The 27,201-nt window shown below is 38.4% G+C and overlaps 1 protein-coding gene across 1 annotated transcript in view; it reads left to right on the plus strand.

The window, feature by feature from the left end:
* gammaSnap1 (gamma Soluble NSF attachment protein 1) overlaps positions 1-19,140 on the plus strand; it is a 43,283-nt gene extending 24,143 nt beyond the window's left edge. The window contains exons 6-11 of the mRNA XM_076200895.1: positions 3,811-3,881; positions 9,434-9,498; positions 12,544-12,656; positions 13,363-13,512; positions 13,774-13,839; positions 15,946-19,140. Of these exons, the coding sequence (XP_076057010.1) occupies positions 3,811-3,881; positions 9,434-9,498; positions 12,544-12,656; positions 13,363-13,512; positions 13,774-13,839; positions 15,946-15,975 (495 nt within the window). The 3' untranslated portion in view covers positions 15,976-19,140. The remainder of the gene's footprint in view (positions 1-3,810; positions 3,882-9,433; positions 9,499-12,543; positions 12,657-13,362; positions 13,513-13,773; positions 13,840-15,945) is intronic.
* Positions 19,141-27,201: the final 8,061 nt, after the last annotated feature.

The raw sequence follows: 27,201 nt of genomic DNA on the forward strand, positions 1-27,201 counted from the left end.
TCATTTCCATTCTGTAAAATATGTTTTCATATTTCATTAAAGGACTTCCATTTTTAGATTAAATTTTGGATTTCTTCATAATTTTATCATAAAATTATTTTATTTTTATTTATAGTTTTTAGCTTTCCTTGGTATCAAGTGCCCTATGTCCTAACAGATGCAACATCAAGAGTGTATGGTCAATTGTTTATTAATTTATTTATTCATCCTTATTTTCTGTTGTGAATCCAGTTTTGTTTTGGCCTAAAAGGTTTCCTGTCAGCATACTTTTCCATTGCAGGCTATAGTAAACCAGTTATCAAGTGTGGAAATGAGTGAAGATACAGGGTTAGTACTCGGCATCCATTTCACCAGTGCTGAAAGCCAGCAAGGATTCAGTATCAGAACAGGAAGTTGCTGCTACATTTGACCATTTTTATAATGTACTGGGGAGGAAGCCATGGTGAATGGTAACTTGAGATTAAGACAGGATATTCATCCTCAAGAAAATTAAATGTATAATATTTCATGTCCCCAAGTAGCCCTCAGGTTACAAAGACTTAGCATTGGGATATGATGGTGTGGTATATGCTATCTTACATCATTTTGGTGAGGAATGCTTAGTGTTAATGCAGGAAAGTATGAGAGAAAAGTGTAGTGCCTGCCAGTTAAAGGCAGACAGGGATTCTTTCAATCTCAAAAGTCGAGGAGGTTGGATTGATGACAGGTACCATTAAGTGGTGGTCCTGTAAGATGGAAAGCAAAACCTCCTGTTTTCAAAACCTGTCAACCTCTTCTTCTCCATCAGGAGATACAGCCCAAAGAGGTCTTTGGACCAAGGCCAGAATCTCTTTCTATAAATGTTCGCTGTATTTCTTACATTTTACACATAGGAACCTGACAACTGGTGACTGGTTTTCTCCCCTACCACTTTCAGCAAGTGACATAACAACAGTCCTAGTGACAAAGGATATAAGCAAGATTGAGAGAATACAAATTGAACAGCGGAATAGTTAATGCCAGAAATATATACGAATTCAAAAGCAAACTAGATGTAGAGAGATACATAAACGGGTCATAATGAGTATAGCTCCAGGCCCGTAAAATACAACTAGGTAAATACAAAAGACAGCAACCAAACTGGTCCCCAGTTTGGCAGATAAACTATATGAGGAAATACTAAAGGTACTGGGTCTGCCAACTTTGAAAGATGGAAGAGAAAGAGGTGATGTGAGTATAGTGTTCAGGTCAATAAAGGGGATAGATTCCATTGATAGAAGAGCTCTCCTGATTAAAGATGGAAGGCCTTTAAGAGATCATGGGATTAAATTAAGAAAGGCCACATGTCGAAAGGATGTGAAGAAATGCATTTTTCCATATAGATGTATAAATATGTGGAATAGCTTAGAAGGTGATATAGCCCAAGCTCAAACAATACATGATTTCAAAGCTAAGTATGATGATTGGGAATCAAAGATATAAATTGGGTTGGAACCATACATGAATTTGAGTCTGGGTATGTTAGAAAAATGGAGAATGGGAAACAGGACCCAACAATTAGGTAAATACAGCAATACAACACTGACAACAGTCCAGAGTTTCTTCCCAGAGAGATCATTTCTAGGACACGAGGACTGTTCTGCCATAAAAAGTCAAAACATGTTAAATCCAAAATCCTTGTTTTGAGTAAATTGATGGTAAAGGTTTGAATGCTCATTGCTTTTTTGATACTTATTTCTGCATCTTGTAGTTTTGCAAACCTGGGGATTGACATTAGAACTGTTGCTTTATGGTGTTAGATTCCCACAAAATGTTAAGCAAATAGTAAATGCCTTATGCCTTCTAATAATGTAGAAAATATGTGGAGTTAATGCAGTCTGCCTGTTGAGACCCTATTATGATGGTAAGACAGGATTAACCCACCTTAAAAATAAGGTTAATCTCTTTCTGCTAATTCCATAGATATCAAAATGGCAAAAAATTACATTTTTGGACTTAGTGCATTCAGCCTTTTTATAACAATATAATTGTAGTATACAGGAAAAGAGCAATAATTGTTGGGTCCTGTCTCCGGTTCTCTAGTTTTCAAACAAACCTAGACTCAAATTCATGTACGGTTTCAACTGACCCATCATCCAGGAGGTGCCAAGATGTGAGGGAGGGAAGAGGGTGGAATGTAGTAGAGTATGTAGGGGATGGAATGGGTGGGAGAAGTTTCTATGCCTTTTTCTTTTTGGCTACTTCCTGTGTAAGGGGGGAAAAAAGCCTTTGGTATATGTATGTATGTATATTTAGATTTGAACCCTTGTATTAAGCTTGAGCTATATCACCTTCTAAGCTACATACATACATACATACATACATATACCAAAGGCTTTTTCCCCCTTACACGGGGGGAAGCCTAAAAGAAAAAGGCATAGAAATCACTCCCACCCATTTCATTTCCCATATATTCCACTCCCCTCCACCCTCCTCCCTCCCTCCTTCTAAGCTATTCCACATATTTATACATCTATATAGAAAAATGTATTTCTTCACATCCTTTCAGCATGTGGGCTTTCTTAATTTACTTCCATGACCTCTTAAAGCCCTCTCATCTTTGATCAGATCTCTTCTATTAATGCAATCTATCTCCTTTAATGACCTGAACATTGTAATCATGTCAATCTTTTAAAGTTGGCAGACCCAGTACCTTTAGTCTTCCCCCTTATGGTTTATCTCCAAGACTGGGGACCAGTTTGGTTCCTGTGCTTTGTATTCTCTCAATCTTACTTATATCCTACACTCTGCATGGGGACCATACTACTGACGCATATTCCAATCTTGGACATATCAGGGTTTCAATGAGTTTTTCCATCATCTCATTATCCATATAATAGAACGCCACTTAAATCTTCTGCAGTAGTCCATGCGTCTTTCCCACAATTCTGCTGATGTGTCTGTCAGGTAACAGGTTGTCTTTTATCAAAACCCCCAGGTCTTTCTCCCCACAAGGGTCAGTGTTGGCACCCATATTGTCCTCTATTTATGTAAATGATGGAAGGAATAAGTGACAATATCATATTTACACACAATGTAAAGATAATGAGGAGAATTGAAGATTAAAAACTGCATCTTGTTACAAAAAGATCTAGACAAAATATACAGCAGGGGCAGTGTGGATATTGAACTTCAGTGCCAGATATAAAAGAAGGCCCAAGAAGAGCTGCTATCTACTATGGGGTTACAAGCTTCCTGCTGTTGGAACTCAAGGCATCAACTATTATTATGACTCAAACATTAATGACAAGGGTATGGATTTCCCCCCCACACATACACACAATATTACTGCCTTAGTGTTTACATACATCTCCAAGTTGTGATTTAAGCACTTCGTTTGGAGTAGTCTTTTGCAAATTCACCTACCAAAAGGTCTCTTTCCCTTATATGGGAATTAGCCAGCCAAGGTGCCAACCCATTCCACATCCAATTGTTTCTCTTTTATCTTGTTTTTCTTGGAGTACAGAGGGTGAAGTTTGTAATACTTCAAAATTACCTGAAACTGAGATGAAAAATGAAGTATTTATATCAACTGTGCTTTTTAAGTCTGTAGCTTAGATTTTCTATCAAAGAATTTATCATCTTTGTTTGTATTCTGTATTTTTATTTGTATTGCCCCAATATATTCTAAGAATTTTTGTTTTAGTTGACTGATAGTACAGTATGACACCATACAACCTCACAGTTGGAGTATCAATATTGTTTGGCCTATCAGTCAGTTAATTGTCCTTCATTTTATATTAATTTTCCTTCTACTCAAGATTGATGAAGTAATTTTGCATTTGTTCACAGGCAGAGGATAGACCACGGCAAGCAGCTGAGTTCCAGAGTAAAGTGTGCCGACTTTCCGTCAAAATGCAAACGTAAGTAGAATGGAATCCTATTGTGAATTGGAAGAATTTCTTTTTCATGTGTTTTGTCTGTCGTTACATCAGGTATTCAAGTCATTCTTATCAAGACATGTAAGCCCTTTATGAGTACAGTTAGTTCTTGTCATATGATTGGGTTGCATTTTAGGATATACAATCAATCATTCAAGGTCAGTGGCCAGGCCTATCACACAATACTCATTGGTCCAGTCCAGAGACCAGGTGCTGGCCCCTCAGGGCTACATCTACTTAAGGAGGTAGGGTTGGTTGTATCCATTTGTTATTTACCCACTTAGTTGCATTATACGGGAAGGGGAGCTATGCTTGTAGTGACCCATCTTTGTATCTCGCAGCATCTTGTTTGTTCTTTAATTCTTGTATGGTGTTTGCACACACTATTGTTTTGTCCAATTTGTTCCAGACATCCACCACTCTGAGTGTGAAAACTATTTATTTATTTATTTATTTTTTCAGGTCTCTTCTATAACTATCCTTTTTGAGTTTCTTTTCATGTCCCCCTGTTTTTCTTTTATCCCACTTTGATAAGTCTTCTCTGTCAAGGACTTTCATGTGTTGGTGGCAGAGCATGGATAACTGCCTTCCATCGTCTTAAGGTGGTGCCATCCTGTTTTCTTGATCATGACACTCAGTGCAACTACTTGAAAGTTGGACACTGCAGCACAGCAGATGACCTGACAATAATAATCTAGCATAGTAAATATAAAATAGCAGCAAAGAACACCCAACCCTACTTTAAGAACAAACTTGATGCTGAAAGATACAAAGATGGGTCACAACAAGGATAGCTCCATTCCCGTATAATACAACTACGTAAACTAGGTAAATAACAAATTTGAATAATGGCTCAAAAATATCAGAATGGAAGTCTCATACCAGAAATCAATAATAACATTGCTGACACCAGACAGCCATGAATCAAAAAACCACCCTATAGTAAAATTGAATGGACATATCCTTGCATCAGAAAAGAACCCTAAAATTCTAGGCTTCACATTTGATACTTATATATTTTTCAGTCTACATATCTAAGACCTAATAGCAAAAATCAGGAAGAAAAGAAACCTATTAAAATCCTTTACTAGCACTAACTTTGGAAAACAGAAAGAAACTAATAACCATCAACAATCAATTCATAAGAACCAACCTTGACTACACCGCATAATTCCTAACAATGTGGAAGATGAACACAAACAACTTACAAACTTTACAGAATGTAGCTGGCCAGAGAGGATTCACGAACATTTAGTGTGTATGAAAGTCTTTTTAGTTGATATCAAGAATGGTGGTGTTGAATGAGACTATATCTCATTTTATATAATTTTTAATTATGTTTTTGCTTTAATATAAGGTGCTAAGATGGGAGGGAGGGTGGAGGGGTGTGGAGTGTTTTCGGGGATGGAATTGGGTGGGAATGATTTTATGCCTTGTCCTTTTTTGGCTACCTCCCTGGTAAGGGGGAAAAAGCCTTGGTATATGTATGTATATGTATGTATAAAATTTATGAATTTGAATAGTATTAGTGTAATGAGTGTGGGAGGCTGAACTTGGATTTTCAGATACAGACCTTACATAAGGTTATTCCCAGGATGCGATCTTAACTTAGACTGATAGACACATTTTGCCCACTGGACTCAGACAAACTTTAAACTTAGACAACTAGATTAAAGAATGGCTAACAAATAGAGTTCAACAGTGTATCTTAAATGGTTACCCCTCTCACTGGATAGAAATTGGAAGCAGTGTTCCACAGGGGTCAGTACAGTCGAACCTCGAAAGCCCGGACTAATTGGGGGGAAGGGTGGTCCGGTCATGCCAAACGTCCGGTCATCGAAAATATCGCCCTAACATCCGTAGATTTTCATAGCGGTATACGTATAGGTAATGTATGATATGGCATAGAAACACATAAGAATAATACTCTAACACTGTAATAATAACAATACTGTAATAATAATGCTATGATACTAATAATTCTGTAATAATAACTGTAATACAGGCATGTAAATGTACGGTATATACAGTGTACTGTACTGTATTTTTTATTACGTACACTGTAAATATCGGAAGGTATGCACGCGGGACAGTGATGGCGGCCAGGGTTGCCGCGTTTTCTACACTGCCGTGTAGAATGTGAGTGTTGCCATGCCGGGGCATACATTTTTCTCGGGCGTGTGCAGACTTTCATAGAAAGATATACTTGTCAAACTTTGACAAAATGGTGGTTCTAGTTTTTTATTCTTGAATGTGAATAAGGCCCCCATGCCCTAACATATTCAGTAAGATATAAAAATTATTTTTTTCTTTATTATTATCGCTAAAAGAAAGCTGAAACTTTAGCGTAGAATTTTTTTCTACATGGTAAAAACGTATCTTTTGGGGTGTAATATTTTATAAGTAACACAATTACCAATAAAAGTCATATTTTGAAGTACCATTTATTATTTGATAACTAGTTCTATGATTTTTAAACAAAAGTTTGAGTTTTTGAAAAATTTTAACAGCTCGCTGATATGTAGAAAAAAATTCCTCATGTCTTTGTGCAGTTGCCACATGCCACTATTTTAATACGTTTTGGTACAAAATTCTACGAAACGGCAGCCCTGGTGGCGGCTTGACTGGGCCGGGTTTGAGTACACGTGTATGGCCGTCGCTGCCACCTACCGGACAAATAGGGAACTTTGCTTGAAAAGTCCGCCCTTTGTTCATTTCGACCGGTCATATGAGGGTCCGGGCATTCGGGGTCCGGGCTTTCGAGGTTCGACTGTATTTGGATTATTATTGTTCCTTATTTATATAGATGAACTGGATATAGGGTTCCACTCATGTTTCAAAATTTGTTGATGACACAAAGATATATGGAAAAGTAACAAATTGCAAGGATGCAATTTTCATGCAGAAAGGTGTAGACTGATTATGTACTTGGAGTGAGAAGTGGCAGATGAAGTTCAATAATGACAAATTCACAACAATACACATGGGTGAGGAAGTATGTATGAGAAATAAATTGATGCAGCCCGAAGCGATTTCTACCCCCCCCCCCCGTCTTCTCTTTTTCTGCATGAGGGGACGGAGAGGGGGGGTTTCCGATTTAATGAAGTGGCCTTGCTGTGGATGTGCTGTGTCTTGCAGCACTGCTTCTGACCCAGGGCAGTGGACAAGATGCAAGAATGACCTGTCTTCCAGGAGGTGCCAAGATATGAAAGAGGGAGGAGGGTAGAGGGGAGTGGAATATGTAAGGGATGGAATGAATGGGAGTGGTTTCTATGCCTTTGTTTTTTTTGGCTACTTCCCTTTGAAGGGGGAAAAAGCCTTTGGTGTATTACCTAGTTGTATTTTGCGGGAAGGGGAGCTATGCTCGTGGTGTCCCTCCTTTGTATCTCGCAGTGACTAGTTTGCTTTTAAACTCATGAATGGTTTTTGTGCCTACTATTTCATTATCCAGTATGTATGTATATGTATGTACTTTTCAATTACAGTGTGAAAGATCACTGGATAATAGAATCAGACTATGAAAAAGAGGGGTAACAATTGATGAAAGTTCATAACCATCTAAATAATGCAATAATGCAGTAAAGAAAGCAAACAGGATATTAGGATTTACATCTGATAGTATTGATTACAAAATAATGTTTTAATGTTAAAATGTTATACTGCATTGGTAAGACCTATTTTAGAATGCTGTGTCCAAGCTTGGCCTCCTCATTTACAAGCAGATGTAGACTCACTGGAATGTGTGCAAAGGAGAGCAACTAAACTAATTCCCAGTATTACTCTCTTACCATATGAAGAGAGATTGAAAGAAATGAATCTATGTACAGGAGTCCCTCAAATAACGCGGATTCGAATAACACGGATTCAATCATACGCGGATTTTATTTCAAAACCATCTCAAATGTAGAGAACCGTTTTAAAATTCGTGCCGAGTCGGGCACGTATACGCACACACGCGGCAACATTGCAAACATTTATGGTGATTGCTTTCTATTTGACCATATACAGTTGATCCTCATATAACGCGGTCATTATGTACACTGGGAACTACTCAAACAAGGGTGTGGGGTGAGGGGATAGCCGTGGGTGGCTGCCTGCGGTTACGTGTCAACCTCTGGGTACTGATACAGGAGGGAGGGAGGGGAGGAGAAGGGGAGTAGGGGGTGGTAGGGGGGTAGCCAACAAGCTTTAGCTTGTCGCTTCCACCACCTGTGCCGTGCTATCATGAAATTTTACCACCCTAACCTGTTGAAGTGTAATGTTTCTTTCATTTGGAACACAACTAATAAGTCTGATAATGACTGCTCTTGTTGTGTCTTAATTTCTCTTATGAGGTTCTTGTTGTTACTGGTGGTGGTGGTTTGGGAGATCAAAAACAGACATATACACGCTTACACATGTGTAGACACGCACACGTAGACACGTGTTAGACAACCAGTGTATGTTGTGAATGCGCGTGCGTGTACACACAAATACGAACACAGACACATGCACGTACATGCTTACTTGTACATGTGAACACAGACACATACATGCATGCACGCACACACACACACACACACGCCACACACACATACATACGCCACATACACACACATATACATACGCCACATACACACACACACATGTGTATACGCCACATACACACACATATGTATATACGCCACATACACATATGCATATACGCCACATACACACACATGTATATACGCACAAACACATACATACGCCACATACACTCGCACACACACACACACATGTACGCATGCACACACACACAGGTACACATACACATACATACGGTTCTCTGTATTTAATATGGAAATTCAGCATACATGGATTTGGTCATATACAGTAATTTCAGGAACCTAACTCCCGCGTTATTTGAGGGACTCCTGTACCTTAAAGTATAGGAGATTGTGTGGCAACCATATCCAGGTTTTTTAAATACTCATAGGAGATGATCTCAAATTAGAATAGTTTTTTTTTTTTTATTAGAAAATAACAACAAGGAGTTAAAACTACAAAATTAAGAAGTCTTGATGACAGTTTGATTTTTTTTTTTTTTTTTTTTTTTTTCTAACAGTAGTAAATTGGTGGAATAAATTACCTAATAATGTGGTCCCATTAACCACACTTAGTTTCAAAAATAATTTAGACAAGCATACAACAAATGATATAGGCATCTTTTTATAATGTTAATTTATATTTTTACATTCTATGACTTGGGACAATGTGGCAAAGAATTATTGACTATTTTGACAACTAGCCATGATGTCCTGGCTCTTTTATATTTACATATAACTTCTTATTTTTAGCTAGACATCTCAAAATTGCTCAGACCAGGCATATTACTTGCATGGTCCAATTGGATCTTGAGCTGAAGTATGTTCTTATATTCCTATGGATGTATTGTATGGTGTAAGTGATATGTTGTAGATGTTTGAGTAGAATGTTGTCTTTTTTTTTCTCTCTCATTTATTGGATTACTATAACAGCAAAGGAAGTACTTACTGATATTTTTTCACCTGCAGATGGGATAGAGCTGTTGATTCTATCTTAAGGGAAATAGGATTTCATCAACAGTCAGAAAACAACGGTAAAGTACCCAAAAATTTTCTCGTATCTAATATTTATATAGTCAATACTAATAATTGTCTCCTTGTTTCATAGTGTTTGTTTAGCTAATTTAGATGTATTTTACATTGAGTGGTTTGACGGCATACTGTTTAATTTCACTAAGAATTTATAGATATATCTAATGAGCAACACGTGCTCTACCTTGTTTGAATTCTGTATGAGGTATTGACTGCAATAAGAATTATGCCATCAATATTCTAAGGCTGTGTTTACACCAAGTGAATTGAATTGATTCAATTCATGAAGAATCAACACAATTCATGAATCATGTTGATTCACCTCATTAGTTTTAATGCAACTGTTTACACCAGGCAAATCAGCATGATGATGGGAATTGACCCGATTCACCTGGTGTAAAAGGTTACATTGAAACTAGTGTGGCGAATCAACAACACAATTCATTAATTGTATTGATTCAGTTTGCTTGGTGTAAATGCAGCATAAAACCTTGAGTGACATTCATATGATTGGGAACTAATCTCCTCTCAAAAAAGAATGTTGATCACTTTTAACTTCTACCCGCTCCTTCCCAATGCCATCCATAAATCTCTCCTTTACTACTTCTATGACTTCATCTCTTTAGCATAATATTGTTCCCAAGGATGGAAACTGGTTATTACCGAGGTGATTTGGACATATGGAAAGAATGACTAAGGAAAGACTAGCAAAGAGTTTCAAAAGGAGAAGTCGACAGAATGATATTGAGAGGAAAACCAAGAATGAGGTGGATGGACGGGGTGAAAGGGCATTGAATGCATGAGGAGTATCTGATGAACAAAAGAGTATGCGATGGAGAGAGACAGAATGAATGTTATTTTTGTCTGCTCTCCCCTTTTGGGGCATGTCTTTCATTCATCCATTCAAAATCTCCCTTCACGCATTTCTGTTCAACATAATTCAGCTTTCCATACTCACTTCTTTAGTCATTCCTCATCCATTTATTATTTAGGCTCAAATCTCTTCAGTGGTCTGCTGTCTGCCATTTCAAATATCAAAGACAAACATCTATCCATCTATTTTGTTTTTTGCTGTATTTTGTTTTATTAATTTCTTGTATTTTGTTTACTGTGTGCTGTATTTTTGTGCTCATTATAACTTTTGTGTTTCCCATGAGTTTTTGAAATTTGATTTACTCCCTCTTCCCCTACCAGGTAAATACAAATGTCCTCACCTCCTTCATTGTGTGTTTTGCCTCCACCCTCATTACTCACCACTTTCCATACCATTTTATCTCGGCTCCTTTATCCACAAAGAGGTAAGATAAAAGGGACAACAAATGAGTGTTGTTGTTGTTGTTGTCGTTCCCTAGACTGTCTGTCCGAGCAGTCCCGTCTCCCCAAGGAATGCCACAGCCGAAACTGGGTTTACCTACAAATCCTTTATAGAGTGTATGTTGTGTTGTTTGCGTGCATGATTGTGTATAATGCAGTCTTCCATTATGTGTTGTATGGTAAGGGGTGAAATGTTACATCCTGAGCAGCTGTTCACAATGCAGTACAGCAGTGCCAAGAAATGAGTGTTGGATGAGAGGAGGGAGGGTGCTTGCCTTGGTTAGCCACTCCGGCTTATAAGGAGGAAAGGACCTTTTTTGTATATGTATGTGCCTTCCATACACATCCTCATTCCATCTGTACAACTAGTCTTCATATGTATGCTACTTTGCCACTGCTACGCTTGCCTGGGTAATACATACATACATATACCATTGGCCTTTTCCCCCTTATAAGGGTTAGGAAGCTCGCTGGCTGAGCGGGTTAGGGTATTGTTACTTGCGCCGAAGGTCGAGGGGATGGCAGTTCGAATCCTGCCACCGGCGAAGTTGAACCAAGGGCATGGTTCATCAAATTCCGCACTACAAAGTCCTCTGTAAGGGGCACCATCCTAGCCTTCCGATGGAGGGAGTTTGTGATGTTAAAACAATATCATCACAAGGGAGGTAGCCAAAAAGAAAAAGGCATAAAAACCATTCCCACCCATTCCATCCCTAATACACTCCACTCCCCTCAACCCTCTACCCTCCCTCTTATCTCGGCACCTCCTGGGTGAGGGTAGTGGACAAGTTGCAGGGATGACCCGTCATCCTGGGTAATACTGCTGGGAAATTATGTTATATAACTCTCTTATGACTAAAGAGGGAAGGAATGAAAAGGCTAAGGATCGAGTTATTTTATAGCATGCAACAAAACATCTGAGTTGAAAAGGAAACATAATGATATATAGATTAATAGAATTATTTTGCTATGCTTGACTTTTTTTTTTTTCAAAATATAAAAATGTACATTATTCTATCAATATACCAATAGATTCTTCCTCTTTACGAAGGAGATAGCCAACCAAGCCATCTACCCCCACCCATCCCATTCCCATCTATCAACTATTTTCCATTTATTTTAGCTCCAGGAGGTGCCAAGATAAGAGGGTGGAGGGGAGTTGAATATATAGGAAATGGAATGGGTGGGAGTGGTTTCTATGCCTTTTTCTTTTTGCCTACCCCCTGTGTAGGGGGAAAAACCCTTTGGTATATGTATGTATGTATGTATTTTACCTCGTTGTGGAAGAAGGGTCATCCCTGTCTCCTGGCCACTGCCTGGGGGGTCAGAAGCAGTGCAGTAAAGTACAGCAGTGCCAACCAGTTCATTTATACAGCATTTGTCCCTCTTCATCCCTTCATGCAAAAATAGAAAAGATGAGGAGAAATCCCTTCAGGCTGCATCAGTTTATATTCCATTTACAACCATTCTCCACTCACATTTATCTCTTGCTTTCTCCCTCCCGTGCTCAATAGACATTCCATTTTTAATTCAAAGTTCCATTCACCCCGTCCATCCATCTCATTCTTGGTCTTCCTCTCAAGTTCACTCCCTCCACCTCTGCCTTCCACACTCTTTTTTTGCTAGTCTCTCCTCATTCTTTACATCCTAACTCAGGAGAACTTGTGATGATTTTGAAAGTAAAAAGTTTGCAAGGATGATAACCTATGTCTTAGAAAGTTCAAATTTTACAGATGCAATTGGGCGACTGACAGTAGCTTTGGTGCTTGTGCAGTTGGCTCGTGGAGATACCGTTGCAGCCGATAAAGCCTTCAGAGATTGGGGGTCATATAGTGATCAAGAAGAGGTAGGAGAATATATTGTATTTTGTAGTGATATTTTAAAAGCTTCAGGTATTCATATTTGACTAAGGTCCAAAAGCAAATGAAATTAGAAAATTTTGTAGTTTTTATATTGTAATGATGCATGTGTTGCACCTATTTGGGTTTGGGTTCACTTGTATTAATAACATTTAACAGGAGACAGTGATTTATGTAATGTGTGTTCCATTGTTGCATATTTACTTTAGCAATGCCTTAGAAGTGTGAGGGCTTTGGTTTTATCTCCAGCTGTTATTGGTGACCCCTGCTCGTTGTCACTATCTATCCACATTGGTCAGCACCTCTGTGCCTTACCTCCATTCTCCTCTCTTACTACATTACATCCACTCTCAATATCCCTTCTACCAGATCAGACATTCTGTAAGCCCAAGCTCAAACAATACATGAGTTCAAATCTAAATATGATAATTGGAAATCAAAGATATAGATTAACTTGGAACTGTATATGAATTTGAGTCCAGGTATGTCAGAAGATTAGAGAATAGGAGATGGGACCCAACGAGCATTGCTCCTTTCCTGGATTTGAAATACCATCCCTCCCAACCTCCACCACGAGTAGCAACATGTGAACTCAACTCATTCAGTAACCATCACAAAAAATTGTTTTAACTCCTTTGAAATAGTGTTACTGTAAGTACCAGTATGATGTTTATAATTTTCTTTCAAATGCAGGTACGAACTCTCGGGTCGTTGCTCGAAGCCTACGATGAGGACGACGGAGACCAGGCAAGAAAAGCTCTAAACTCTCCATTCATAAAGCATATGGACATCGAATATGCAAAGCTTGCTAGAGATTTACAAGTACCCAAAGGATCCTCACAGGTAAGTTCTTGTTTATTTACTTATTTTATTTATCATTATTATTATATATATATATATATATATATATATATATATATATATATATATATATATATATATATATATATATATATATATATATATATATATATATATATATATATTTTTTTTTTTCTATCTTTTCCTTCTTCCCTTACATCAAAGTGAATAAAACAAATGTAACTTTACTTCAAGGAATATTTGTCTGGAGAGTAATTTGATGTTTTCTCTTTCATGATTTAGAAGAAGCCGAAGGACTCTGGAGAAATGGATGACTTGGCAAAGGGCGTTGGAGATGCATCAATCAAGGTTTGGACAAAGGATTTTTTGTGGTCTAAGTATTCAGTTATTTATCAGTAAGAATTCTCTCAATCATTCAATCAGTCTGTTGCTCCAGGTTTCTTGCAGGAGACCCGTGTCTCCCAGGTAACTCACAGTGGCCATTAAATTGACCCACATTTCACTCAAGGAAGAGATATTGTGTGGTTGTCAATGCAAGACAAGAGTAGGGCAGTGTAGGACATGGTCTATGTCTACTGTGTGGTCATTGCATCTGGGGCAGTTTGATTCTGTGGCCTAGCCATCACTGTTGGTACTGTTTCAATCCTGGGTTATGGCCCACATATAGTCATGCTAGTTTGAGTCTTATTTGTCATGGGAAGGATATTTTGGTTGGGCTGATGTCTGGGGAAGTTAAATGAAGTATAGACTTGGGTTAGTCTTGGAGTGCTTCTTTTGTATGAATGTATTCCAAGGTGTAGGTGGTAGTTTGTAGTAGATGTATAAGTAGTATTTTTTTCCTCTCATTTTCTCTCCAATTGGTTGTGCTTGTGTTATGTCATGGGATGGATAGGAATGATTGAGGGTTCTCATAGAGAATTGTGCTCTGTGCGAAGGATTTTGGTGTAAGAGTAAATATTCTAATGGGGTGGTTTTAGTGCATCTAATCATCATTTCTAATGTTTTGTTTTGTGTAGTTTTTCTTGATTATTTAACAGTTATTTAAAATCATAAACCTCCAAAAATGGTTGCCCATTTCTTGGAAACAGACAAATGCTGTTCCTGTTTTCATAAAAGAATGACAAAGTGTCAATATACAACTACAAGCCAATCACTTTGGTGTCAGTTATAGATAAAATGTTTGAATCAGTAATTGCTTATAGTACAAGAGATCACATCAAGAGACATATTTGATTCATGACTCACAAGATAAGTTCACCAAGGGCAAGTCATGTGTAAATAATCTATCTTTTTACACTAATGTCTACTAGGCATTAGATAACAGTGATTGTTACAATATTATTTATCTTGACTTTAGCAAAGCACTTGACAAGGTACCCCACCAGAGACTACTAAATAAAGTCAAAGCCCATGGCATAAGAGGAAAAGTGTTTGAATGGATTAGAGCATGGATCAGTGACAGAAAACAGCAGGTCACATTAACAGAGTCAAATCCAAGTGGGGGAGCGTTAATAGTGGAGTTCCCCAGGAGTCTGTTTTGGGTCCCATGTTATTTATTATGTATATAAACAACTTGGACAATGGTATTAGTATTGATGCCAAATTAGGTCAGGAGATGCCGAGATACTGCAGGAAGATCTTAACCTCTTGAATACACTGACCCCTATGTATGCATCATAGCTGACTGACCCACATATTCTGTGAACAGACTTGATCGTGTTTCCTGTGATTATTAATGTTTAGTGTGAGAGAGAACAAGAATAACCGCAGTAACTTTACATTTTGTAATGCACATATTGCGATGCATCATCATACATCAGGCAACCTGATGTGCACGCAAATATTTGACTCGTATTGAAGAGGTTAACAATCAGTTGTATATATGTATAATATTCCTATCTACAAAATTAGATTCCCTTTGTTGCATTCACCACTTATAAGACAGGACACCTCTTCCTACACTGCCCTACTCGAAACTGACTCAACAACACAATATCTCTTAACCCCTTCGTTACCGACCCATCAACCTTACGTAAACAAATGTTTCAAACTGTCCCACGAATGGCTGGAGCCTTATGTTTGTAAACACAGACATTTGCCACCACGTGGGTAGAAATAACCCAGAAACCGAGGCCTTGAGAGCCCTCAGTACACACAGCTTATAACTGTGACACGTTCATGTCACGGGGAGCACGCTCGGTTCCTGGCGGGTGCACTCAGCCATGACACGCAGGTGTCACAAAACACACATCCGGTACTCAAGGGGTTGAGTGATTTAGGCCATTCCAGTGGCCAATGCCACTTGCCTGAGAGTCTTGGGTCTACTGTAAGAGAAATTTGGGATAATGGAATGATGGATTGAGAGAATTAAGGTAATTAATTGATAAGTCATGATTCAGATTATATTAATTTAATTATCTTATTTATTTATTTTTATTTTTTCCTTGATTACAGAGTGATGATGAGGAGCTGAACTTGTGCTAAAGAGAAGACAGCTACACTTATGACGTCATGCAGATGTCAAGTTGTTGAATTTATCATATTTTACCCGGAGGCTTTTAGCATCTGTTCCTCCTGCATGTCCAGTACTTTGCTTAATGTATATCTGCAGCAGAATTAGAAAATCTGATATCAAATTATGATTTGTTGTGAATTATTGTGGAAAAAAATTTTCAAGTCATTTCTAGCTAATGTAGCAAATTATAAATACTTATCCTTAGTCACGTATAGCGAATCCATCAAGTGCATAAATCGTGCTAATGCATTTTCTTGGTATTTAGTTGAATGATGCCAAAACCGACATTCCAAGCTGTTCATATGATCTATATAATTTGTTATGTTGGAGCTGCTTCATAATTTGACAAATTTGTAACATGTTAAGAAAAACAAAGTCACATTTTGTATAGTTCTATATTGGCTCAAAGTTTTCAAGAGGATATAATTTATTTTACCTTAGGAAATTACAAGGTAATGAGTAGAGGGTGTAAATTCTGTGTACATATAATCTTTACATAAGTTGATATGAATGTTATATTTGCAGATGTGCTTTTAGTAGAATTTGTCTGTATAGGAATATAAATATGAAGTTATTTGAACCAGGACAGCAAAAAATGTATGAAAAAGCTGTTTCATCAAGTCAAACATACACCAAAAGATGATATACAGTTATATTGAAGTAATCACATGTACTAACATATATCTAAGCATTCTATATGTCATTGTGATTTGTTCAGGTTCATCACTGCTGCCCAAGTTCAAGGCTATAATTTGATCCCCATTGATGTAAGTAACTGTCACTTTTGCTTGTCATGGGAGCATATCAGGCAAAATGAAAATTCTCAGCCACAGGAAGTAATTCACAGTGTAAGCACCTCAAAATTATTCATGACAACAAGAAAACGAAACAAAACAGCCATTTACAGTTGTTTTGCTCTACTGTTTTCTAATTGAAATCTAGAAATTTGACAATTGTAATAGTTTGGATGGAATAAATGAAAATCTCAATATTTCATGGTGGAATTAATATCTTATGTTGAAGAATGAAGGTATATCAAGACGCTAAGGATGAATATAGGTAAAGCGTAAGTGAATTAGAGAAGGTTAATACTGTACATTTGAGTTTACACTTCAAGAAGAAATCATGTTCTGTCAACGAATGATCCTGGTTGTAGTCATATATTTACAGGTGAAATAACTCCTGCCTAAATTATTCTTTTCAGTTCTGTGAATTTTTTTAACTTTATTCACTGTAGGTTAGGGAGTCCTTACCACCTCAGCTCTTTCTTCCCTTTGAATGCCCATAGATCCCCAACATAGATAAGTGTTTCACAATATGAGATCACCTTACTGCTGTATGGAAATCATCTAGCATCAAATGCTAATATTTCTTTTTCATTGCTTCTTCTTCAAAGACCTACGTCAGTCAGTAAGGGTTTTGCATATGTACGTGTGTCTTGCATAACAGAGATAGGTGCTCTCGATGTCCATATTCATTTTACTCCTAACCTTTAGGGTGTCCTCATCTAATCATACCTTAGTCTGAAAATGCATAAACAGTAATCATTGTCACCAGTGACAGTTCATTCCACTTTTCAATTGTCCTGTTCGGGAAGTTGAATAAAAAGATCTGTGTGATACATACTAGTTTGGTCTCGTGTCCTTACATTGCAGTCGTTACCTCCTGGATCTAATTTTCCTTGTGTATCCAAAATCTCTCTATGCTACACTTTTACAAAGTAATACAATCTTCCCTGTTTTATTTTTTCATTGTTAGTCCAAAAGTTGCCAAACGTTTGTGAGGTGCATAGGCCTCCAGGAGAGAATTATTAGGAGTCAGTTTTTGGGCCTGTACGTGAAGTTTTCAGTGTTCTTGCTATTTTAAATTTATAGTTCTTCAGATACCTTTTATAGATTAGGTGATACAATTATTAAATCATTCTTGATATAGTATGATGAGAATAAGTATCACCTTAAGTTTCAATGACTAAACTTCCTCCTCACAGAGACTGGCAATATATCTTGGGCCCTACTGAAGATCTTTCTAGGAAATGTTGAACTGCTGTTTTTACTGTATTGGTATGGGATTGCTTTTATGTCACTGGCATGTAGTAATAGGAAATGAGGGGGGGTAATCAACAGTGAACAGCTGCCCAGGATGCAACACTTCACCCCATACCATACAACACATAATGGAAGACTGCATTATACACAATCATGCACGCAAACAACACAACATACACTCTATAAAGGATTTGTGGGAAAACCCAGTTTCGGGTGTAGCATTCCTTGGGGAGACGGGACTGCTCGGACAGACAGTCTAGGGGAACGACAACAACAACAACAGTTGTCAGTTCTTCTTGTATGCAAAAATTTAAGAAACTAAGTTGACAGAGATTGTTGGTGTGGTTCAGACCAAGCATCAACACTGCCCCCTCAAGGCTATATCTCCAAATGAAGATTAAGGTGTTGATGGGCTTTTTTAAGGTTGGCAACAAGGAGATGATTCTCTCTGAAGTCCATCTTGTTGGACCACATCTTGCAGGTACCTGTTATATCATACCAGTCTGGAGAATAGGTGTCGGCCCCAGAGGGCTTCACTTCTTCATGGAGGTGAGATGGTTGATGGGTTTTGAAAATGGGCAGCTTTCCTGTCCATATTGCAGAACCACCATGTGCAGGTACCTGCCATGAGTCCATTAAACAAAGATTGCAGTGTCCAGTAAATAGTAACTACAGCGCAAAGCCCCAAAGCTAAGTGTAGAGAAATGACAGAAAAAGTGTTTTAAAATTACGCTTCCCAGATAGGACATCTAAAAGATGGAGCTCACTCACAGAAGAGATGATGTCTGAGAATATAGTTTGAAATAAGAGTAAAATGAAATGAAGATTTCTGATATATAAGGGAGGAGGGAGAAGACAGGATGGCAAGATTATTTGTCTTTACCCTTTAAGACATGTATAGGTGAAAACAAAAGGTGATTTTATGCACAGCATTTCTTTTGATATCTTCCAGGTCATTTCATTTAAAGAGGTGATCCAAATCCAATCATCTGCAAAGCAGTTTCATTGAGTTATATTTGATTAATGATGTTTGTGATTTGTTGAAATGGTATGTTTTTGATGTAAACATGGAGCAACCAAAAATGTGTTTTTATGTTTTTTATTGCTGTCCTTAAACCCTATATTCCTCATGTGTCAATCAATCCAGATACTTAGTACAGATGTAGAAAATAAAAAATTATGAAAAAAATTGGAAACTTGACGAAAAATATTTTCAAGTGTTGGCAACAACGTCCTGAAATTTTAAACTGATACAGTGATTTTTGCTATGAATAATTATCATTTCAATAAGAACATATTATGATAACCCTGGGATCAGAACACATGACTACATGTATCTAGCTCATTACTATTTTGACTACAGCATTTTTCTTACCTTGTCCTTTTGATGATTTGGTTTAAAGTCACAAACTCCCCACTATCAGGAGGCTAGAACAATGCCCCTCACAGTGGACTTTGTAGCATGGAATTAATGAACCATGCCCAGAGTTCAACTCGCCCTGAACAGGATTTGAATCATCATCATCTTGACTAGTTAACGTTTTTGACAGGAACTCTGTGGTGTGTTTGTGTGAGAAAGAGAGGAGGGAGAGTGCATCAGTTCCTACTACAACGTGAGTAGGGACACATGCATGGTCCACATGGTTGTGTTGATATTTCCTATCCACCACGTTTCTTTTGGTTCCGCTTAGTTTCCTACAGCCTACAAACTGTTAAGTGTTAGAAGTGCCTAGACTATCAAAACAGAAGAGGGCTGCAGTAGAGAAAGGAAGAAAATCAGGCATATGAGAGGAAACATGAAGAGAGGTTGGTAGCCCTTTACTTTGAATGCCTTGATTTACTTGAATAATTATTTAATTATTTATCTGCATATTTCACCAATCATGCCCATTATACTGATGTCTGGAGTGAAAAATCCAAGGTAAACAAAATCCATTTTCTTTATTTTATATATATATATATATACAGTGAGACCTCTCATTAACGTACGTTAATTAGCTATGTTTGCGGTGTTTTCGCCATGTTTTCAGTGGTTTTGGTGCTGTTGTTTAGTGCGTGCAATCACTATGCCACCCAAAAACCACTCCAAATCACTGGATTATTCACATCAACGGACACCTTTACCCCCCTTTTAGTCCGTTAATGAGAGGAGGTATTGTATATATATATGTGTATATATATATATATATATATATATATATATGTATATATATCTATATATATATAGGTATATATATAGCTATATATATATATATATATATGTATATATATATATATATATATATATATATATATATATATATATATAAAGTGTCAATTAAAGTATTACTACTGACAAATTTTGGTCCAGTTGCGTGATTCTTTTTTTTTTTGTTTGAAAGCTAACAGTTTGTTCTTTATTCTGAACATGGTTTATTATGATGTGTTGAATACTAGAATTGCTAGAAGGATTTATGTTATATACAGTTAAAAAATTCTGTGGGGGTAAATTTACCAGTAAAGAAAAAACATGACCACTGAACCTACACATATTTAGTGTGTTGATAATTATAACCATTCCCAATACTTTCTTTAAGAATAAAATGCCAAATCATAAGTACAAATAGATGGGGACTTACAGCAGCTTGAATATTGGCTATTTTTGCTCAATAGACTTCAATGAAACATATACCACGCCTTTTTCCCCCTTATGAGGGAGGTAGCCAAAGTCAAAAGGTATAATTACACTCCCACCCATTTCATCCCCACTCCGCTCCCATTCACCACCCCTCCCTCCTTTTCTTGGTTCCTCCTTGTTAACCGATATTCCCTGCATCTTGCCCATTGCCCTGGGTCAGAAGCAATTCAGCAAGGCTATTTCATTTAATTCACAATCCCCCCCCCCCAATTTATGCACCCTCATGCAGAAAAAGAGAAGATGGAGAGAAATCCCTTTGTGCTGCATCAATATATCATTCACACATAACCATTCCCTAACCACCCCAATTCCCCACCCATTCCCTTCCATGCATCACAGCATCATTCATACACAACTATTCTACACTCAACCCTATATTCTGTCTTCTCCCTTCCTCAACAGATAACCCCCTCTTTCTCTAAGCCCCTTTTACCCCATCCACCCATCTCATCCTCGGTCATTCCCTCAAGTTCATTCCATCCACCTCTGCTTTGCACACTTCTTTTACTAATCTTCACTCATTCTTTACATGTGTCCAAACCATCCCAATAATTTTTCATCAACTCTATCTCCCATCTTCTTTTCCACCCCAACTCTCCTCCTCCTCACCTCCTTGTTTTTCACTCTATCCAGCCTAGTAACCCCTACCATACTTCTCAGACATTTCATCTCAAACACGTTTAAACTCTTTCTTATACTCCATGTTTGTGCACCACCAGTACAATCACCCCTTCATACAATCTCTTTTCAGCATTCATTCCCAAGTGTCCATTTCTCATTACACTTTTTAATCCCGCAAGGCATTTGCTCGCCTCTTTCAATCTACAATTTACCTCCACTCCTCCCTTTCCTACCACATTCACACTCAAGTATCTAAAGCTATCCACTTCCTTCAGCCTGTCTCCCTTAATATTCACTTCCAAATTGCTGCTGTCTTCTCCCCTCGTACATCTCATCATCTTTTACCCACATTTACCTTCAACTTTCTCCTCTTACACACCTTCCCAAACTCCATCACTAACTTTCTTAATCCCTCCTCTGATCCTGCTACAAACACAGTGATGTCAGGAAACAACAACTGGCTTATCTCCCACTTTTCTCCATTTTCTTCAACCATCTCCAACACACCTGCCCATAACCCTTGCATTTACCTCCCACACCACCCCATCTGTGTACACATTGAACAGCTATGGCGACATGACACACCCTTGGTGAAGTCCCAACTTTACCTCAAACCACTTGCTCTATTTCCAATTCTAACAAGGCTCTACTACTCTTGTAAAAACTCTTGACTGTACTTAATAGTTTTCCTCCTATCCCATATATCTGCAAATTCTCCCACAGTGCCTTCCAGTCTACCCTGTCGTCATCCTTTTCCAAATCTATAAAAGCCCAAAAAACATCCTTACCCTTTGCTAAAGTTTTCTCACATACTTGTCTTACCACAAAAATCTGATCCTTGTAACCCGAACCTTTTCTAAACCTACTCTGTTCCTAACCAATTACTCCTTCTGTTCCTCTCCTAATCTTGTCAGAACCCTCCCATAAACTTTCCCAACTATACTCAACAAAAAGATCCCTCTGAAGTTACTACATTCACATTTGTCCCCTTTGCCCTTGTAAAGCAGGACTATACAGGCACTCTTCCATTCCTCTGGCACTATCCTCTTTTAGGCAAACATTAAACAACCTCACCAGCCAGTCCATCATAGCTATACCTCCCTTTTTTTAGACACTCTGCATGACACCCATCTAACCCAGGTGCCTTACCTGCTCTCATCATTTTAATAACTGCTTTCACCCAATTTTTTCTTATTTGTCCCCATTTTCCTCATCTATCAGTCATTTTCTTAGTGCCGCCTACTCCAGCAATCTTTCCCTCACCATCTTCCTCCACATTGAGCAACTCCCTAAAATACTATGTCCATCTTCCTCTTACCACTGCAGGTCAGATGAGTGGCAGAGAGTTCAGGTAGGATAATTAAACTCTTCATGAAAATTACTTATTATTTACACACACAAAAAAAAAAAAAAAAAAAAAAAAAAAAAAAAAAATATATATATATATATATATATATATATATATATATATATATATATATAAATTAAATAAATACATAAATAAAATAAAAATAATAAATAAATAAATGGACATAGAATAAGAAAGAATAGCAGTGTATGTTGCATGAATCATAAATGGATAATTCATTACCATGTAGAGTAGCTGGGTGTACGCTTGTATACAGCACATAAGAACAGGTGGGTGAAATGAAGTCTTGATTATGGTGTAGGCGAGTCTTGATTCTGGTTGCTAGAAATCACACCAACGGAAAGCCGTTTGGGCCAACTCTCAAGAACAAATGGGTTGTTTGATTACAGGCTGATGCACGATAACTTCTGGTAGTTGGAAACACGTAAGAGATTGATGTTTTATAGTTGAGAAATAAGAGAGTGTCAAGTCGCACTTAGTCCAGCAGCAGTGTGGAGATGTCCAAAACAATTCAGAAAAACAAGGAGGCTTTACACTTTGCATGGAGATGGGGTAATTGTTGTGGTCCAAAGGACTTGTGTAACGGGATCGTTACATGGTCTCCAGGAAGGGTTACTTGCACCAAATTATGTAACGGATGGTTACATCATTCCCAGGAAGGGTTACTTGCCACACACCTTTGAGTTTTTCTGGTTTATTCTTAACAATGTCTAAGACTTAAAATTTACACTCGTACACAATTTAACTCTAGGTTACGTCACAAGAACCGACCGCTCCTCGGCTCCTGCGGTGGAGTTTTGATCTCCGGAAGTGTGAAGGTCAGCACTTCTCGAGTTGCCTTCCATCGTGGAGTTAACAATAATGTCTTGTTAGTCCGTTGTCCCACATGGGTGGGGCAACTGCACTAATTACCTATTGGTCTCTTGGTTATAAATACTAATTATATATCCAGGGGGGTGGCTTGTTTATATGTAATGTTTCCGTGTGTTATGTCTGATGGCATCCACTATGTGTGTGTGTTCGTGAGTTCGTGTGTGTGCTCGGGGTGGTATGCTAGGCTGTTAAGATGTCCACTCAGCAATTCGAACGGACGTGGTCTGGCGCCAAGGAGTCCGGTGAGTGAGTGTGATATTGTTCACCATGCATATGGTGACGTATACACTTGTTTAGAAGAGTTGTAGTCAAATATAGAATAATTTCTATGTAGATTCAGATGGGCCCTGGGTGTCTGCTTCTTTTCATGTCTTATCTGTTTTTTCACATTCTGGTTCTCTGCTTCTCTTCTCTATTGACTCTCTTGGGTCGCTCTCCACTTTGCCTTTTATAGCCTGGGAATAGATGCTTACCGTTCCCAGGATGCCAAAACATATCCAAAGTAGGTTAAACACCAACCAATGGGAAAGCAGAATAAGTTTTGCGCCAAATTATGTAACATTTCTGAGCTTGGCGTCATCTGACAGTATGTATAAGTGCACCCCCAACAGATGGGTATTGCACAATGTTTAACATTTTAAGAAATACACATAATATACATTATACATATTCAAACAAGGGATGCCTAAAATACAGACAGGAGACTTTATTCACACAAGGGCGTGACACAGCGGAACCACAGGATTCTATTTACGCTAAGGACGTGACAGCCGCTATATAGTCCATTAAAGCCCTGTCTACCACCCTTCCATCCATTACCCTTTCCCATGTGTACTTATGCTTGACTTTCTTCCTAAACATTGTGTTAGCTATCATCAACTCCCTAAACACAATTATCCAGTACAATATTTTCTTGCACACCACACTTCCCAATAACTCCGTTTATTAGTTCATCTACTACCCTAGCACTTAGATCTCCCAATACCACTGCATTGACATTTCTCCCTAAACCCTCTATGCACTCATTTAAATATATCCAAAAATCCTCATTTCCTCTACACTTTTCTATCAGGCCCATATGCACCTACAAAGACCCACATCTCCCTTCTCAGTTTCACCTTCATCCATATTAACCTTGAAGAAACCTTTCACTCCACCACACGCTTACCTATCTCTTCACTTTCTTCTCACATACTGCCTATCTCCTTTTACTCTCATCTGTACTACACCCATGCATATTAAAAGAACCAAACCGTAGGATTCTGGTTGGAAAACTCCCAGACCCTCCTATGCCTAGTTCTATCGTTCCTCCCATTGTAGTTGCCTTTTACAACTCAATTGGGAACAGTCGGTGTTCGTATTCATTCTCTGCCACGGGGTTTGGCAAAAGTGGAAATAAATATTCAGAGAAGTACTACAGGACAGTATCAAGAGTGAGGGGTACAGCATATCGTCACCCTCGTAAAGAAATTACCCTAGTAATTTTTCGTCAATTTCTGTTTTGTTTTTTTGTTTTGTTTTTTTTTATTTTTTTTTTATCAATTTTTTATTGCTCCTTGAGGTACAATACTCAATGTTTTATTTAGTGTCTGAGTAGGTTAAAACTATGTTAGGAGGAACATTACGTACATTTATAAAATAGAAAAACGATTTTTTTTTTCGATTTCCTGAAAAGTTGGACAAATGACTTAGGCACTTTATGTGGTTGGCGATATTGGAGAAACAGTCACAGTATGATAAAGTAGCATCATTTCTCTGTGAATAGATATTTCCTCTTACACAGACAAAACGATGTGTGGCTCTGGTGCATAGGGGCACCCCATATAGACCCTAAAGTATCGGCTGCATACTACTGAGTAGATTTATTTATTAATTTCATTAATAATTATAATAATAGTGATAATGCCAATATGGGAGGGTGGAGGGGAGTGGAATATATAGGAAATGGTATGGGTGGGAGTGGTTTCTATGCCTTTTTCTTTTTGGCTACCCCCCGTGTAGGGGGAAAAAGCCTTTGGTATATGTATGTATATGTAATAATCATCATCATCATCCCGTGGTTTGAAGGGTTAGTACCGGCTCCGATCTCAACCTCGCAGGTGCTCCGAAACAGAACAGACTTTGCTGTAGTGACGTCACCAAGACACCACAGGTGCGAGGTGAGTGAGCAGTGGTCGGAGCCAATTAATCAAGGTGGATGCCAAACCTACCTCTCCGACGCGGCCAGAATTCGTTGCATGGTTGAAAGCAATAATCAACCCTTTAGATGTCCAGCGTGCACACGCGCGCACGCACGCATATGGAGTGAGCGTTAACTCTAGCGTCATTGTCTCCGGACCTGAACAATGTCCTGAGTAGTTGGCCTCTCGGCTAACACCTGCTAGGACAATAGACCCCCGCCAACCGACTCGACAAGCCTTCCGATCAGCAATGGCACCACTTGTAAATAATATACAAATTATTAGAATTTTGTCAACTCCCCGAGTTTTCCTCAGAGGTTGTATTTGTTTGTAAGAGAGAGTGGAATATCAAAGCAAAGACAACTCATAGTTTCTCTCACCAAACCCAGTACTTGAATGTAGAACTGCAAATCAATTCGAACCGACGCCGAAATCCCCACGCGTTTATCAAATGCGCGCGCTACAACCGAGCCACGGCGGATCCCCTAAACATTAGAAGTTCCCTGAATTCTCTTCTTGACAGCGACTAGCAGCATAAAACCTATTTTATTACACCTAAAATTCCTTCCTCCCTGCCTGTTCTTTATATTTTTAATCATACCAGGGCCACTGCAGCAAAAACATTTCCCCTTTAATAATTATAATTAATTGGCTAGTATCAGGTTTCCTTGTTTCTTTACACATAGCCCTTCTAACTCAGCTATAAACCATTTTTCTGTTTTGACGGCAAAATTCTGGCATGACTAATCAGCTCACACACACACACAGACACCTGTGGCTTGATGGCGCAGTGGTAGCGACCTAATCTGGTGTCACAGCGGTCCTGGTTCATATCCCGCCCGGGGCTGAAATAATTTCAGTATAGCTGCGCTGCGAGTCGTTACTCCAACCCTCGTGGTCGGGGAGTTGGGTGTGTGTGCGCGTGTAAGGTCACAGTAATACCCATAGATCGATTATACGAGCTCTGAGCTCTTTCCCAGGAGGGTAATGTCTGTCGATGGCGAGTCCAAGACTATAGTGGTGAAACACACGCACAACTTTTGATGTTGAATATCATGTATGTTTGTGAGAATAAACACCGTGTGAGATCGAAACCTTTATTGGTACGACGTTTCGCTTGTTACAGCTTTTTCAAGTACAGACATGGTAAACACTCTGAGTATATATAGGCCGACGGGGAAGGAACTGGGAGAGATTACCAGTTCCTTCCCCGTCGGCCTATATATACTCAGAGTGTTTGCCATGTCTGTACTTGAAAAAGCTGTAACAAGCGAAACGTCGTACCAATAAAGGTTTCGATCTCACACGGTGTTTATTCTCACAGTCTTGTCGGCTTTTGCCATTGTGTTTCATCATGTATGTTAAGTCACAATGGAGAAAAGATACTGGAAATAATTGCATGGACGAATGCAAATATACAAACACATAAT

This window comes from Oratosquilla oratoria, chromosome 17, assembly GCF_046742065.1.
Source record: "Oratosquilla oratoria isolate Oo_2021 chromosome 17, ASM4674206v1, whole genome shotgun sequence".
NCBI classification, from domain to species: Eukaryota; Metazoa; Arthropoda; class Malacostraca; order Stomatopoda; family Squillidae; genus Oratosquilla; species Oratosquilla oratoria.